The 13,319-nt window shown below is 44.9% G+C and overlaps 2 protein-coding genes across 2 annotated transcripts; both read left to right on the forward strand.

Annotated features, from left to right (window-relative positions):
* The first annotated feature begins 6,240 nt into the window (after positions 1-6,240).
* On the forward strand, positions 6,241-8,159 carry LOC141628975 (uncharacterized). Its single transcript, XM_074442055.1, has 2 exons — positions 6,241-6,761; positions 6,833-8,159. The coding sequence occupies exons 1-2, from the start codon at positions 6,241-6,243 to the stop codon at positions 8,157-8,159; spliced, it is 1,848 nt and encodes a 615-aa protein (XP_074298156.1).
* A 486-nt stretch (positions 8,160-8,645) lies between these two features.
* On the forward strand, positions 8,646-10,281 carry LOC141628977 (uncharacterized). Its single transcript, XM_074442056.1, has 3 exons — positions 8,646-8,752; positions 8,809-9,423; positions 9,552-10,281. Exons 1-3 carry the CDS (start codon positions 8,646-8,648, stop codon positions 10,279-10,281), a joined length of 1,452 nt encoding a protein of 483 aa, XP_074298157.1.
* Positions 10,282-13,319: the final 3,038 nt, after the last annotated feature.

The raw sequence follows: 13,319 nt of genomic DNA on the forward strand, positions 1-13,319 counted from the left end.
AGATCGACAAGTATAACGATTTCGCCATGGAAGCGGGTGCGGTAAAGAACGTACTTATTTTTGCAATGGAATCCAATTTGCAGAAACGCTTCATAGCCCAAAGTGCAAACAAGATTTTCACTACGCTCACTAAGGAATTCTCGAAAGCACCGAGAATCGTGACCTATGAGCTTACCAGTCGCTTCTTTGAGGCGAAACTCCAGAAGGGCCAACCGATTATCCCACACATTCTCAGCATGATTGAGAATGTCGAGAAACTGGAGACGCTTGATTGTAAAATCAGCGAGAACATTGTGATTGACCGCATGCTTCATTCACTCCACGATGGATTTGCGCTCTTTAGAGCCAATTACTATATGAATGATTTGAAGAAAAGTCCTCACGCACTACACTCCCTTCTCGTACAGACCGAGAAGGACATGAAGTTTAGTGGGAGCCTTAAACAGGATGTTCTCGTTGTGACAAACAAGGGCAAGGGTAAGGGCAAAGTTCAGCCAGGCCTAGCAGTAGGTAAACCGAAGTTTAAGAAGTCGGGATCAGGTAAGAGTGGGCCTGGTGAGGCAAGTAACTCATCAGGCGCGACAAAGAGCAAGACCGAAAACATGGAATGCCATCATTGCCACAAGATTGGGCATTGGAGGCGTACATGTCCTGTTTATCATGAGGACATAAAAGCGGTCGCGTTAAACCTGTTGGTATGTCTTCTCCTTCTACTTTTATTCATATGATTGAGATTAACCACGCAAGTTACGGAACTTGGGTACTAGATACTGGTTGTGGTTCTCATCTGTGTAATCATGTGCAGGGGCTCCGAAACATCGAACCCCTCGTAAAGGGTGAGGTGGACCTGCGTGTCGGGAATGGAGCACGAGTGGCTGCCGTCTCGAGGGGAACATATGTGATCCAGCTTCCTAGCGGATTTGAGTTATCTTTATATAACTGCTATTATGTACCCAGTCTTTCTAAAAACATTATTTCAGTTTCTGCACTTGACAAACTTGGTTTTTCATTTGTAATAGAGAATAATTCTTGCATTTTCTCATTACACGATATGATTTATGGCAAGGCAGTCTCCATGAACGGAATTTATGTTTTAGATCAGACCACCGAAATATTACACGTAATGAATAAAAAGTTAAAGGTTGGTGACAAAGATCAAACGTATCTATGGCACTGCCGTATGGGACACATTAATGAGAAACGCGTAAAACAGCTCATCAAAAATGGAGCTATCTCGGCCTTTGATTTTCAGTCATTTGGCACGTATGAATCATGTCTCATCGGTAAGATGACTCGTATTTCCTTCAAAGGTGTTGGAATGCGCGCTGCTGACCTATTAGGACTCATACATACAGATGTGTGTGGACCTATGTCAATCACCGAACGAGAAGGCTATAGGTATTTCATCACTTTCACGGACGATTTAAGTAGATATGGTTATGTCTACTTAATGAAGCATAAAAGTGAATCCTTTGAGAAATTCAAGGAATACCAGAATAGGGTCCAGAACCTACTGGGTAGAAAGATTAAAACACTACGTTCAGATCGTGGTGGCGAGTATCTTTCTCACGAGTTTGATCAACACCTCAAAGACTGTGGGATTGCCTTACAGTTAACTCCACCTGGAACACCTCAATTGAATGGTGTGTCCGAACGGAGAAATCGAACACTACTTGATATGGTTCGATCCATGATGAGTCACACCGTGTTACCTGACTCATTGTGGGGTTATGCTCTTTCTGTTTGCTCTAATACTTAACCGAAGTCCGTCTAAAGCTGTTGACAAGACTCCATATGAACTATGGAAGGGAACGGTCCCTAACTTGTCCTTTATACGGGTTTGGGGCTGCGAGGCTTATGTCAAGTGGAGACACGAGGATAAGCTCGGCCCGCGATCGGTCAAGACATACTTTATAGGTTATCCTAAAGGAACACTTGGTCATTACTTCTATTCGCCAATCGAACAACGCGTTTTTGTTGTGGCTAGTGCGACATTCTTAGAGAAGGAATTTCTCGAGAATGCAAAGAGTGATAGAACCTTCGACCTGTCGGAGATTCCAAAACCAAATACCGAGCAACCATTGGAGGAACCAATTCCTACAATCCCGGCTGCGGTGAATATTCCTGAGGAACCTAGGAGGTCGGGAAGGGTCTCTATTCCTCCGGACAGATACATTGGTATGGTCGAGGAACATGACATAGATGACATTCTACTCTTAACGAGTAGTGAACCCGCAACCCATAAAGGTGCCATGACTAGTTCCGACTCAAAGCTATGGCTTGAGGCCATGAAATCCGAGGTGGACTCCATTTATGGACTTAAGCAAGCTTCCAGGAGTTGGAATCATCGCTTCGACCAAGTGATAAAAGAAAATGGATTTACTCGATCGGTCGAGGAACCATGTATATATATCAAGTCGAGTGGGAGCAAGATTGTCTTCCTAATATTGTATGTCGATGACATACTCCTGATTGGGAATGACATACCTCTCTTAACTTCGGTGAAAGTATGGTTGAAAAACCACTTCCAGATGAAAGATCTGGGTGAGGCACAAAGAATTTTGGGCATCCGTATCTATCGAGATAGATCACGACGGATGTTATCTCTCAGTCAGGAGTCTTACATAGACACGGATTCCTTATGCCTCGGTTATAGGATCAATCATGTATGCCATGATATGCACACGTCCGGACGTGACATATGCATTGAGTATGACAAGTCGATTCCAACAGCATCCAGGTGAATCACATTGGATGGCTGTCAAGAACATTCTTAAGTACCTACGGAGGACTAAAGATTGGGCATTGACTCATGGAGGCGAACAAAAGCTATGCGCAACCGGTTACGCAGATGCTAGCTTCCAAACGGATCGAGATGACTCAAAATATCAGTCTGGATTCGTTTTTACTCTTAATGGCGCTGCAGTCAGCTGGAAGAGTTCCAAACAAATTGTTACAGCAGATTCTACGACTGAGTCCGAGTACTATGTCGCGTCTAGACATGTACAACGGAAAGATCATCTAATCTGAGATTACGTGGAGCAAAAGGAAGTAGTGATAGAAAAGATTGCTACAGATGATAATATAGCAAATCCTCTCACTAAACCATTACGACAAGATAAGCATGAAGGGCATGTTAATTCCATGGGAATTAAACGTGTTCCTGAGTTGTAGTACTCTTTTATGGATTAGATTCATTTCTTGTGTACTCTATACGACATCATCGTTTTGATATTTATATATATATTTTTTGTTTTTCATGTGGAATTGTACGACAATTTTGAACACCACAAAGTGAACTGAACAAACATTATATTTTTGGTTCTTAATTGCCCACATGAGCTGATAACTCTGGCAATTATTTTGTGACGTTGGTTGATGGTGGGTTCAACGAGCCATAAGTCAACCGGTTGACTGACCAATCACAGAGGCGAGTTATACGGATATCTCGTAGAACACAATTGTGACATCGACGTGGAGTCCTAAATGTTTTATAACATTCGTTGCCAGGTCGTGGATAGGACCTCCATGGTGATCCTAAGAGTCGATTCTTTTGACTATCGACTGTCTCTTGAGACTACGGCAGATTTTGGGTGACTTTGGTTTCTTTCTCACGGTCATCCGTAACAGGGGGCCAAGTAGATTTTTTCTGGGTCATTTCATGCTGTGCTTAGATCGGAAGGAGTCGAGTTGAAGGAAATATTCAGCCTTTATCAGGTACTCGATATTTCTCAGGGCCACTCGAGGAGTCAGAATCGAAATGCATGGCCATGCTCGAATACTGATTCGTTTTATCCGTTGAGTTACTCTCTAGTCGGGAAACCACTCTTGATCTGGATCGATTGTAAAATACGACCTTTGCGGATCCGGATCTGCAAATTGTTTTACATTGAGTGGGAGAAATTTTAAATGAATATGAGAATCGGTTATCACACATACACTTGTACGGACAAGTGGGAGTTTGTTGGAGGTGGTGTCCTCCAGTTAGTGCGGATAACGTCATTGCACGTACACTTGTACGGACAAGTGGGAGCTTGTTGGGGCTGGTGTCCTTTACAGTTAGTGCAAGGACTTATAAATCTCTAAAAGGATCAAAGGGTATACTTTTATATTATAATCAGTTGGTCCACGTTTATCAATAACGATTGGCTTGCTAGATAAGTTTGACGTTATTGTCACACAGATGGCGGTGATCAACTGGTCCCTAAAAGTCACACCTATAGGATACGTTTGAGAGATGTGACGGTATGAAAATACAGTCATGTAGATGCCAAAATTGACTAAGCAGTTAGTCTGAGTCATTTGACTAGTAATTAGTCAAAATGCGATGTTGAGATATTTTATTTAATACGGATTAAATAAAATGGGCTAAGGCGAATTAAACAGTTAATTCGTAAATTAAATATAAACGATTATATTTAATTAATGTATATTGAATTAATTATACAATATTGTCTTTGTCGGACATGTATTAATATTTCAACTAACCCGAGTTATTAGTTGATGTTTTAATAACCGATAACCGATGACGATTTATAATAAAACCGCGTCATATACATTTAGCATTTTACGAGCCGGACCACGAGTTAAAATTAAGAGGAAGTGGAAGCCCACTTCCCCATGTAGGGCTCGGCTGGCCGAATGAAAGAAACAAAAAGGAGAGCTTCTCCTCTTTGTAACCTAATCATTCATTTGCAAAAATTTTAGGGTTTTGAAGAGTCTTTTCCTCTGAAAAACCTAGATCTCACATCTAAGAAAAACTCACACAAATTCTCTCAATATTGCAAGGCAATTAGAGAATTCACTTCTAGCACAAGGGCATAATCTCAGACGGTCTTGGGTGTTTCGATTAGGAGGAAATCGTTGATTTCGATCTTAGGCCAAATTCTCAAGGACCCGAGGTTGTTTCTTTATTCCTTATCGTTTCTATTGTTATTTCGTTTATGACAATAATTTGCATATTAAATTTACGTTATAGTCCTATTATTTAAGGGTATTATACGGATATTACCCCACATGCATAAAACGTGGCAGGAGAAGAAGTCAAAGTAACTGCCCCTATTTTTCAGGTAACGGCCCCTGGATGCTAGGAGCCTGACTCGGAGGAGCCTGCTGCAGTCAAAACCCTAGAAGGATAACTATAAAAGGGAGGAGCATACGTTTGAGGAGAGATCATTCTGGGGCAAAATATTAAAAAGAAACATCATTGTATTTCCTTACTTGCTACGAAAATCTTGAAAGTCATAGTGAAAATACTTGGCGGGATTTCGACTCCCCCCGCGGTTGTTCCCACAACGGGTTTTCCGCGTCACCAAAATTCTCTCGTGTCATACTTTCTCTTTCGTTGCTTTCTGTCTTCGTTCATCAATTTCTTTGTTTGCCTAAAATTCATAAACGATCACTTTGACCTCACACACTGATATCTAACCGGTAAAATTTACCCAAAACAATTTGGCGCCCACCGTGGGGCCTCAGTGATCAATCTCTCATAAAGTTGAAATTAAGCAGTCCGTCCGTCATCATGTCTGGAGCCAGCGCAAGTTCGTCCAGCACCCAGGGGGTATCCTCTCAATCTTCTGGGGGAAGTTCTCTTCCAGCAAGCGCATGATCACTCACCACATCGTCAGCAGCCAGCCAGATAGCCTCGGTCAGCGCATCTCCGAAGGCCATGCCACCATCTTTCAAGCCTCCCCAAGTGCCCAAGGCGTCGGCAAAGACCGTTGTTACGAGATCCCGGAGAGCAGCCCAGCGGCAGACCTAGATCCAGGCGACTGCATCCGGAGGAATCCATCAGGAGACTGCATCAGGAGGAGTCCCGAAGAAGTCAGGAGCCTCATCACCAGACCCGATGCAAGTGGTGTTGGAAGGAATGGATACCCTGCAGCGAGCCATCGAAAGCCTGAGGAGGGACAACCAGGACCTCAGGAACCAGATTGCAACAGTAACTAGGACCTCGTCACCCGCGCTGCCTCCACCTTCCAAGGCCCCAGTTTCAGTCACCAGCGCGGGCCCCAGACAGATCCCATCAGAGCTGATCACTAGACTGGATCTTGAAGGAGTGCCACCCAGAGGAGCCATCGAGCCCAGCGGATTAGGGTTCCTGTCTTTTGATCGACCATTCGACTTTATGCCAACCCGTGTAGTGCTCTGTCTAATAGTCAGCCGGGAACTAACTCGCAACTTTTTGCAGGAACACCCATCCAGCAGGTAGCAGGATGGAATCCAGGACCCGGCATCGGCATGGTGAACCCAGCAAGCGGACATTTCTCAGGAAGAACCTGGGCGGGAGGAATCTCTTCCCAACAGGCACCAGAATGGCAGCCAGGAACCATCATCCATGCAACACCTTTGGCAAGTCAGCCAGGCAGTCAGTTCCCAGGAGGAGCTTGGTTGGGAGGTACATCTGTTGGCTCTTTTCCGCCTGTCTCTAACCCTCTTGTAGGAGCAGGTAGCTTGCTGGAACAGCAATACCAGGAATTGAGGGACCTGATGTACAAGATTCCGGGTGTAGCACAACCCCTGGAGAAGGTGACACGAGATAGCTACACGCACTCCCCTTTCGTGGATGACATAGCCTTGGTCGGTGTCCCGAAAGGATGCGTGCCGCCAGCCATGACACTTTACGACGGAACCACATATCCTCTTGACCATATCAACCACTACAAGCAAAAGATGATGGTGATCACCGCGACAGGCTCCTTGAAAGAAGCCTGTATGTGTAAAGGGTTTGGATCCACTCTGTCCGGAGCAGCCTTGCAGTGGTTCGTCAGCCTGCCCAACATGAGCATAACCTGCTTCGCCGACTTAGTCAATGTCTTCCACGGTTTGCCAGCCGCAGACGAGAAAAACAAACCAAACTGACTGTACGGATAGTGCGGGGACCCGAGGAGGCCACCAGAGATTTTCTGAACAGGTTCAACAGAGAGAAGGTGGCAATCCCTCGGTGCGACATAGCCACAGCCATAGAAGCTTTCCGCCAAGGGCTCCGCCAGGATTCAGACTTGTATAAAGATTTGACCAAGTACCCATGCACTACTTTCGAGGAGGTGCAGACAAAGGCAATTGTAGTCATGCGGCTAGAAAAAGACTCAGGGCCCAGGAGGGCAGCTTATGGCACAGATCCTACATCCAGAAAGGCACCTGTGGAGAAGCAGAATGAAAGAGCCAAACCCTACAGCAAACCTGTGAATAAAGTATCGGAGGGCCCAGGAGGAAAGAACAACTCAGAGCCACCTCCGAAAGTAAGTGAGTATAAATTCTCAACCAATCTTGCAGGTGTACTCAAGGCCCTGAAAGAGATCCGGGGAGTCAGGTGGCCCAGGAAGCGGGTTGACGAGCGTCCCAACGATAAGAGAGACTCCAGTAAAAGGTGCGAATATCATGATGACATCGGCCATGACACCAACGAATGCTACACCTTGATAAAGGAAGTCAAATTCCAGTACGATCGAGGGAACCTGGACCACCTACTGCCAGGAGGCTCCACCAAAGTTCATTCCGCTAACCAGGTTCTGCCTACTCCTCCACCTGTGTGCACTAGAATTGTAAATGTTATTACAGGAGGCTCGGAATTGTGCGGCCTGACCTATTCAGCAGCCAAAAGACACGCCACACAAACCAAAGGAGATAAGCCAGAGTTTTCCTGCAGAGTCAGCCGCCAGGACCTCCCTGCAGTCATCTTTGATGAAACAGACGCACAAAATGCTCCAGAACAACACCACGACGCTCTGATCATCACCCTCCCCATAGGAAACTGTGAGGTACGGAAGATCCTGGTGGACACAGGAAGCTCCGTCAACCTGATTATGCTGGAAACACTGAAGGTCATGGGGTTCAGCGAGAAGTACTTAGCAACAAAAGAGGTACCTCTAGTCGGTTTTAGTGGCGAAACGAAGCACTCTCTGGGAGAAATCGTCATCCCAACCTATGCCAAAGGAGTCAACAAGCAGGTAAGATACTTGGGTATCGATGGGCCCTCTACTTACAATGTGATTCTTGGCAGGCCCTGGATCCACGAAATGAAGGCGGTACCTTCAACTTACCACCAATGCCTGAAATTCCCAACGCCTTGGGGAGTGCAAGAGATACGTGGGGATCAGGAGGAAACTAAGAATTGCTACAAGATAGCCCTAAAACCAACAGCCAGACCGCCAGCATAGCAATTACAGAGCCAGAGCATCCAGGAAGTAAGAATACGTCGAGCCACCTCAGGCAGAGCTAGACGAGATCAGCCTGGATGAGCTGCAACCAGAACGAACCATACTCACTGGGTCAGAATGCACAGGTAAAGTCCGTCAGGAACTTGTTCAATTATTGAGAGCTAACATGGATTGCTTTGCTTGGTCCCACAATGACATGGTAGGTATAGATCCAAGTATCATAACACACAAGCTGAGTATGGACCCAAGCTATAAGCCTATCCAGCAGAAGAGGAGGAAGATTGCTCCAGAGATGAACCAGGTCATAAACCAGGAGGTAGACAACCCGCTCATTCTTTGGAAAAATCGGGAAGTAAAGTACCGGAATGGCTGTCTAATGTGGTGGTAGTCCCGAAAAAGAATGGCAAGTGGAGGGTTTGTGTCGATTTTACGGACCTAAATAATGCTTGCCCTAAAGACCCGTTCCCGCTGCCGCACATAGACGCTATGGTGGATGCCACAACAGGCCATGAAATGCTCACATTCCTGGATGCTTGGAGTGGCTACAACCAGATCAAGATGCACCCTGATGATCAAGAGAAAACGGCATTCAGGTCAGAGCGAGGTATCTATTGTTATAACGTGATGCCCTTTGGTCTAAAGAATGCAGGTTCCACCTACCAGCGACTGGTGAACACTATGTTCAAAGAACAAATAGGCCGCACCATGGAGGTATACATCGACGACATGGTGGTGAAATCAAAGCAAGCCGCCCAAAGACGTTGAACAATGGTCGACACTTTCAAAGACCGAGAAAATATGAAATGAAGCTGAATCCCTCGAAGTGCACTTTCGGAGTCTCCAGTGGGAAGTTCCTGGGATATATGGTCACCCAGAGGGGGATAGAAGCCAGCACTGATCAAATCAAGGCCATACTCCAGCTAGAGTCACCTCAAAAGCCGAAGGACGTGCAGCGTCTGACGGGACGGGTAGCTGCTCTGAACAGGTTCATAGCAAGGTCCTCATACAGATGCAGGTTATTTTATAACATCCTAAGGAAGAGCCAGAAGTTTGAGTGGATGGAGGAGCATGAGGCAGCACTCAACGAGCTGAAAAGATATCTGAGCACTCCACCACTCCTATCAAAGCCAGAACACGGAGAGCCCTTGTCTTTGTACCTCTCGGTAACGGAGGTGGCTGTCAGTGTAGTGCTAGTTCGAGAGCAAAAAGGAATACAGCATCCAGTATACTATGTCAGTAAGTCCCTGCTACCTGCAGAGACCAGGTACACCTCACTCGAAAAACTTGTACTTGCGCTGGTCACAGCCTCCTATAAGTTGCGACCTTATTTTGAGTCCCATACTATCTTTGTGGTAACTAACTACCCTCTTAAGACTATAATGAGGAAACCAGAGTTATCAGGAAGAATGGCCAAGTGGTCCATACACCTGAGTGGCTACGATCTGAAATTCGAACCTCGGACAAAGAATCAAGTCCCGTGCTCGCGGACTTTGTCTCCGACTTTTCCCCCTCCCTCCAGATGCAGGCTGAGAAGGAAATCCTCACTCTGGAGGAGGACAAAGGAGAGCAGATGTGGGAGCTGAATGTAGATGGAACCTCAAATATGAAGGGAGCAGGAGTTGGTCTGGTCCTTAAGTCACCCCAAGGGGACCTGCTGGTCCAGGCAGTTCGGTGCGAATTCAAAGCTACCAATAACGAGGCAGAATATGAGGCCTTGATCTTGAGTCTGCAGCTGGCTCTGGACCTAAAAATCAGGCACCTCCAGGTATACAGTGACTCCCAACTCATCGTGAACCATGTAAATAACTCTTATGCAGCTAGGGACCCCACTATGATGGCCTACCTGGAAATAGCGCAAGCGCTGAAACTCAGGTTCCAGACCTTCAACATTAAGCAAATCCCCAGGGACCAGAACGTGGAGGCTGACGCCTTAGCTGCCCTGGGGGCAACATTCAAGGCAGGTACAATCTCCACCGTACCTATCGTCCACGTACTAGAACCTGCAATATCAAAAGCAGAACAAGACAACGAAGGCACAGCTGGCTCACCACAATCACAGGAAAAAGGGGTGTTAGCAAACACCACCAGCCAAGAAGAGGCTGTAGATTGGAGGAAGCCTTAACAAGATTGGTTGCAGAATGACACACTTCCAGCAGACAAAAAAGAGGTAAGAAGCTTTAAAATGCGAGCTTCCAGATTTGTGCTGATTGATGGTGTCTTGTTCAGGAAATCCCTTGCAGGACCCTACCTGAGGTGCCTGGATAAGGATGAAGTCCAGGCTGTTTTACATGCTATCCACAGTGGTGAATGTGGAAACCATGCAGGGGGCAGGAGCCTGTCCAACAAGGCCCTCAGGCAGGGGTACTTCTGGCCCACGATGCGCAAAGATGCTATGGAATACGCGAAAAAGTGTGATGCCTGTTGTAGACACCTCGTTTCTGCACCCCTCGCAAACCACCCGGTGATGATTGGGCCGCATGTTTGTTTCGCGGAACGATTTGTGACAGTTCGTAAGTTTATCGTCAAGTGATTGCTCAAACATTTATGTCAACCTCTTAGTTGTCATCTACGTGCCGATACGGTCGTTTTGGCAGTAATTAGAGTACATTCGGAGTCCGGGTCAAAAACCGTCTCCATTTCCTGATAGCTGTTAAATCCCGAGTCAGAATGTTCTGGAATGTTCCGGATATTTCTATTCCATATTTATCAAATTTTATCTTTTGGCAAACAATATCCCGTAATATTCAAAAGATAATCGAATTAAATCCGTCCTACCATAACTTAAACACGGAAATCTTTCTTAGCGGAGGAAACCTCCTCGGGAACAGACGACGCAAGCAGTGCTGCGCCTCTTCCAAGAGACGCAGTGGCTGCTGCGCCTCTTCCCAGGCCCTTCTTTGCATGATTTACGTATCTTTTTTTATATCTTTCCGAGATTCACTTCCAAAGAGTCTCCGAAACCCTATTCCTTCACGTGATTAGTATAAATAGGAGCTTTCGTTCCTCATATTTCTCACGCGAGTGTCCGCTCTTCTCTTCTCCCTTTGCATTCTAGACTTCGTTCTTACTAATTGGCGCCTACGTGCTTGGACTTCCGACCACGTAAGCTCGGATCTTTCCGGGTACCAGCCTCTCCGTTGCATGACCGACCAATTTGACCACTACACTCTATCAATCTAATTAATCAACTTGTTAAATCGTTTTCCTCTTTCGAGGGCACTCTTTCCTTGCATTCGCGTCGAGCATTCACTAATCGATCTTCTTAGTTCTTCTCGTTCCGTCAACATGTAAGTCTGAGGGTGTATAATTCTCTTTATTTATTGTATTTCATTATTGTATAACAATTGTAAGGTTTATGTCGAATACACCGTTAAAACCGATTTCTAAAACCGTCTTTAAAATCTATTTTTGCGGATTTCCAGTAGACTGACGTCGAGAAAAGACGCAAAGAATCGCTGCGCCTCTTCGAAGGAGCGCAAGCACTGCTGCGCCTCTTCGTGAGGGCCGCCGCAGTCTCGCTTCTTTTCTTCTTCCTCCGTCCTCTCGTAATTCGTACCAAAATTGTTTCTTTTGTTTTGTTCTCTAATTCTTCATCACGGAAATTTATAATTCATATGTATGTTGTATATAATTCATCATTCATTAGCATGTTTTAATCGTCATAAATCCGACTTAAATCCCTTATAATTCATATTCGAGGGTTTTCGTCATTAAATTCAAGTTCCGGATTTTAGAGATTCAATTCGTTCATATTGAGTTTCTGGGATTCGTTGTTGATAAATTTGCATCTGTTTATTTATTGTTCGTCATTAGTTCGTCATCATTCATCATGTTTAGTTAATAATTCGTTTAGTTAGTTAGTTTAATTATTCATTCATTAACATCGACCCTTCACATGATTAATCCGTCTTGTTTCCGTCTCATCCATGTTTTATCGCTTTTTATGACCTCAATCATATGTAAATAATTCATTAATCACTTTCATCCGAGCAAATAATTTAATCAATCCCTTAAATTAACAAATAACATTAACGATTTGCGATTCGGTTAAACACAGAGAACTCACCCTTGGAACAGAGACGCAAAGAATCGCTGCGCCTCTTCCAAAGGGCGATGTCACTGCTACTGTTCAGGGTGATTTTGTCCCGAATTCCGTTTCTGCGCTTGACCTAGTTTAATTAGCTACGTATCAATTAACTATTATCCGTATTATCGCTAATTCCTGTTCGTATTTATTTGTTTTATTTTCTTTGTTTCTTTTTCTCAAATCATCCGTTTTAGCGGTATTTTCGACATAAATCGCCCGTTCCATTGTAATTATTGTAATTTTCTTTATTGTAATTTATATTTATTATTTTATTTTGTATCATTTGTATGTTTCTCACATGTAAATGAACCTTAAATCCCAACTTCGACCCAATTGTGTGCTAATTAATTGTCTACCGACTTAGTTAATTCTCACATGCTAGGATTAATCTAATGGATGTTGCATTGCATGCATATAGCCGACAATATATCAAGTATGAATAACTTCCCTAATCATTAGTAGAGGCCGCTATCGAGGCGGGCGGGATTAGGTGTTCGATCAAAAGAGCTTCCTAATACGTACCCTCACCCCTTACTCCAGATCTCCGTGAGCACCCGTGTTCATTGGCATCCACGAGAGTCATTCTAGACATAGAATGCTAACGGTAACGATTGCTTAGTGTTCATGTCACTACTTTGTGTCTTGACATGACACGAGGTATTCGAACGGTTCCAATTTCCCATAAAAATTGGTGGCGACTCCATACAAAATGCAAACGCTTGTTTTCGATCCTCACCAAGCGCCCCGTGCGGCCCGCTGTCCACAGTTTGGCGACTCATTGGGATTATACACTTACGTGTAGCTAGGGTGAAACTTGAACAAGGTTAGGGAATAAGTTTGTACAAGACAATTGTCGGTTTTCATAACTCGGTCTTCCTAGACCGTTTAATTCGGCCTTCCTAGGCCCAACCCAACCCATTCGACCAATCGTCCCGTCTAAACGGTCCCAATTCTTATTTGGGCCTAAGGATGGATAGCGATTGACGTCATCCATACCATGGTGCTTACTCTTGTTTGTATCAAGGGCCTTCACTACTTGAGGAAATGGACTAGGAATCGGCCTTACTCTTGTT

The sequence above is a fragment of the Silene latifolia genome, chromosome Y (assembly GCF_048544455.1).
Source record: "Silene latifolia isolate original U9 population chromosome Y, ASM4854445v1, whole genome shotgun sequence".
Classification (NCBI taxonomy): Eukaryota; Viridiplantae; Streptophyta; class Magnoliopsida; order Caryophyllales; family Caryophyllaceae; genus Silene; species Silene latifolia.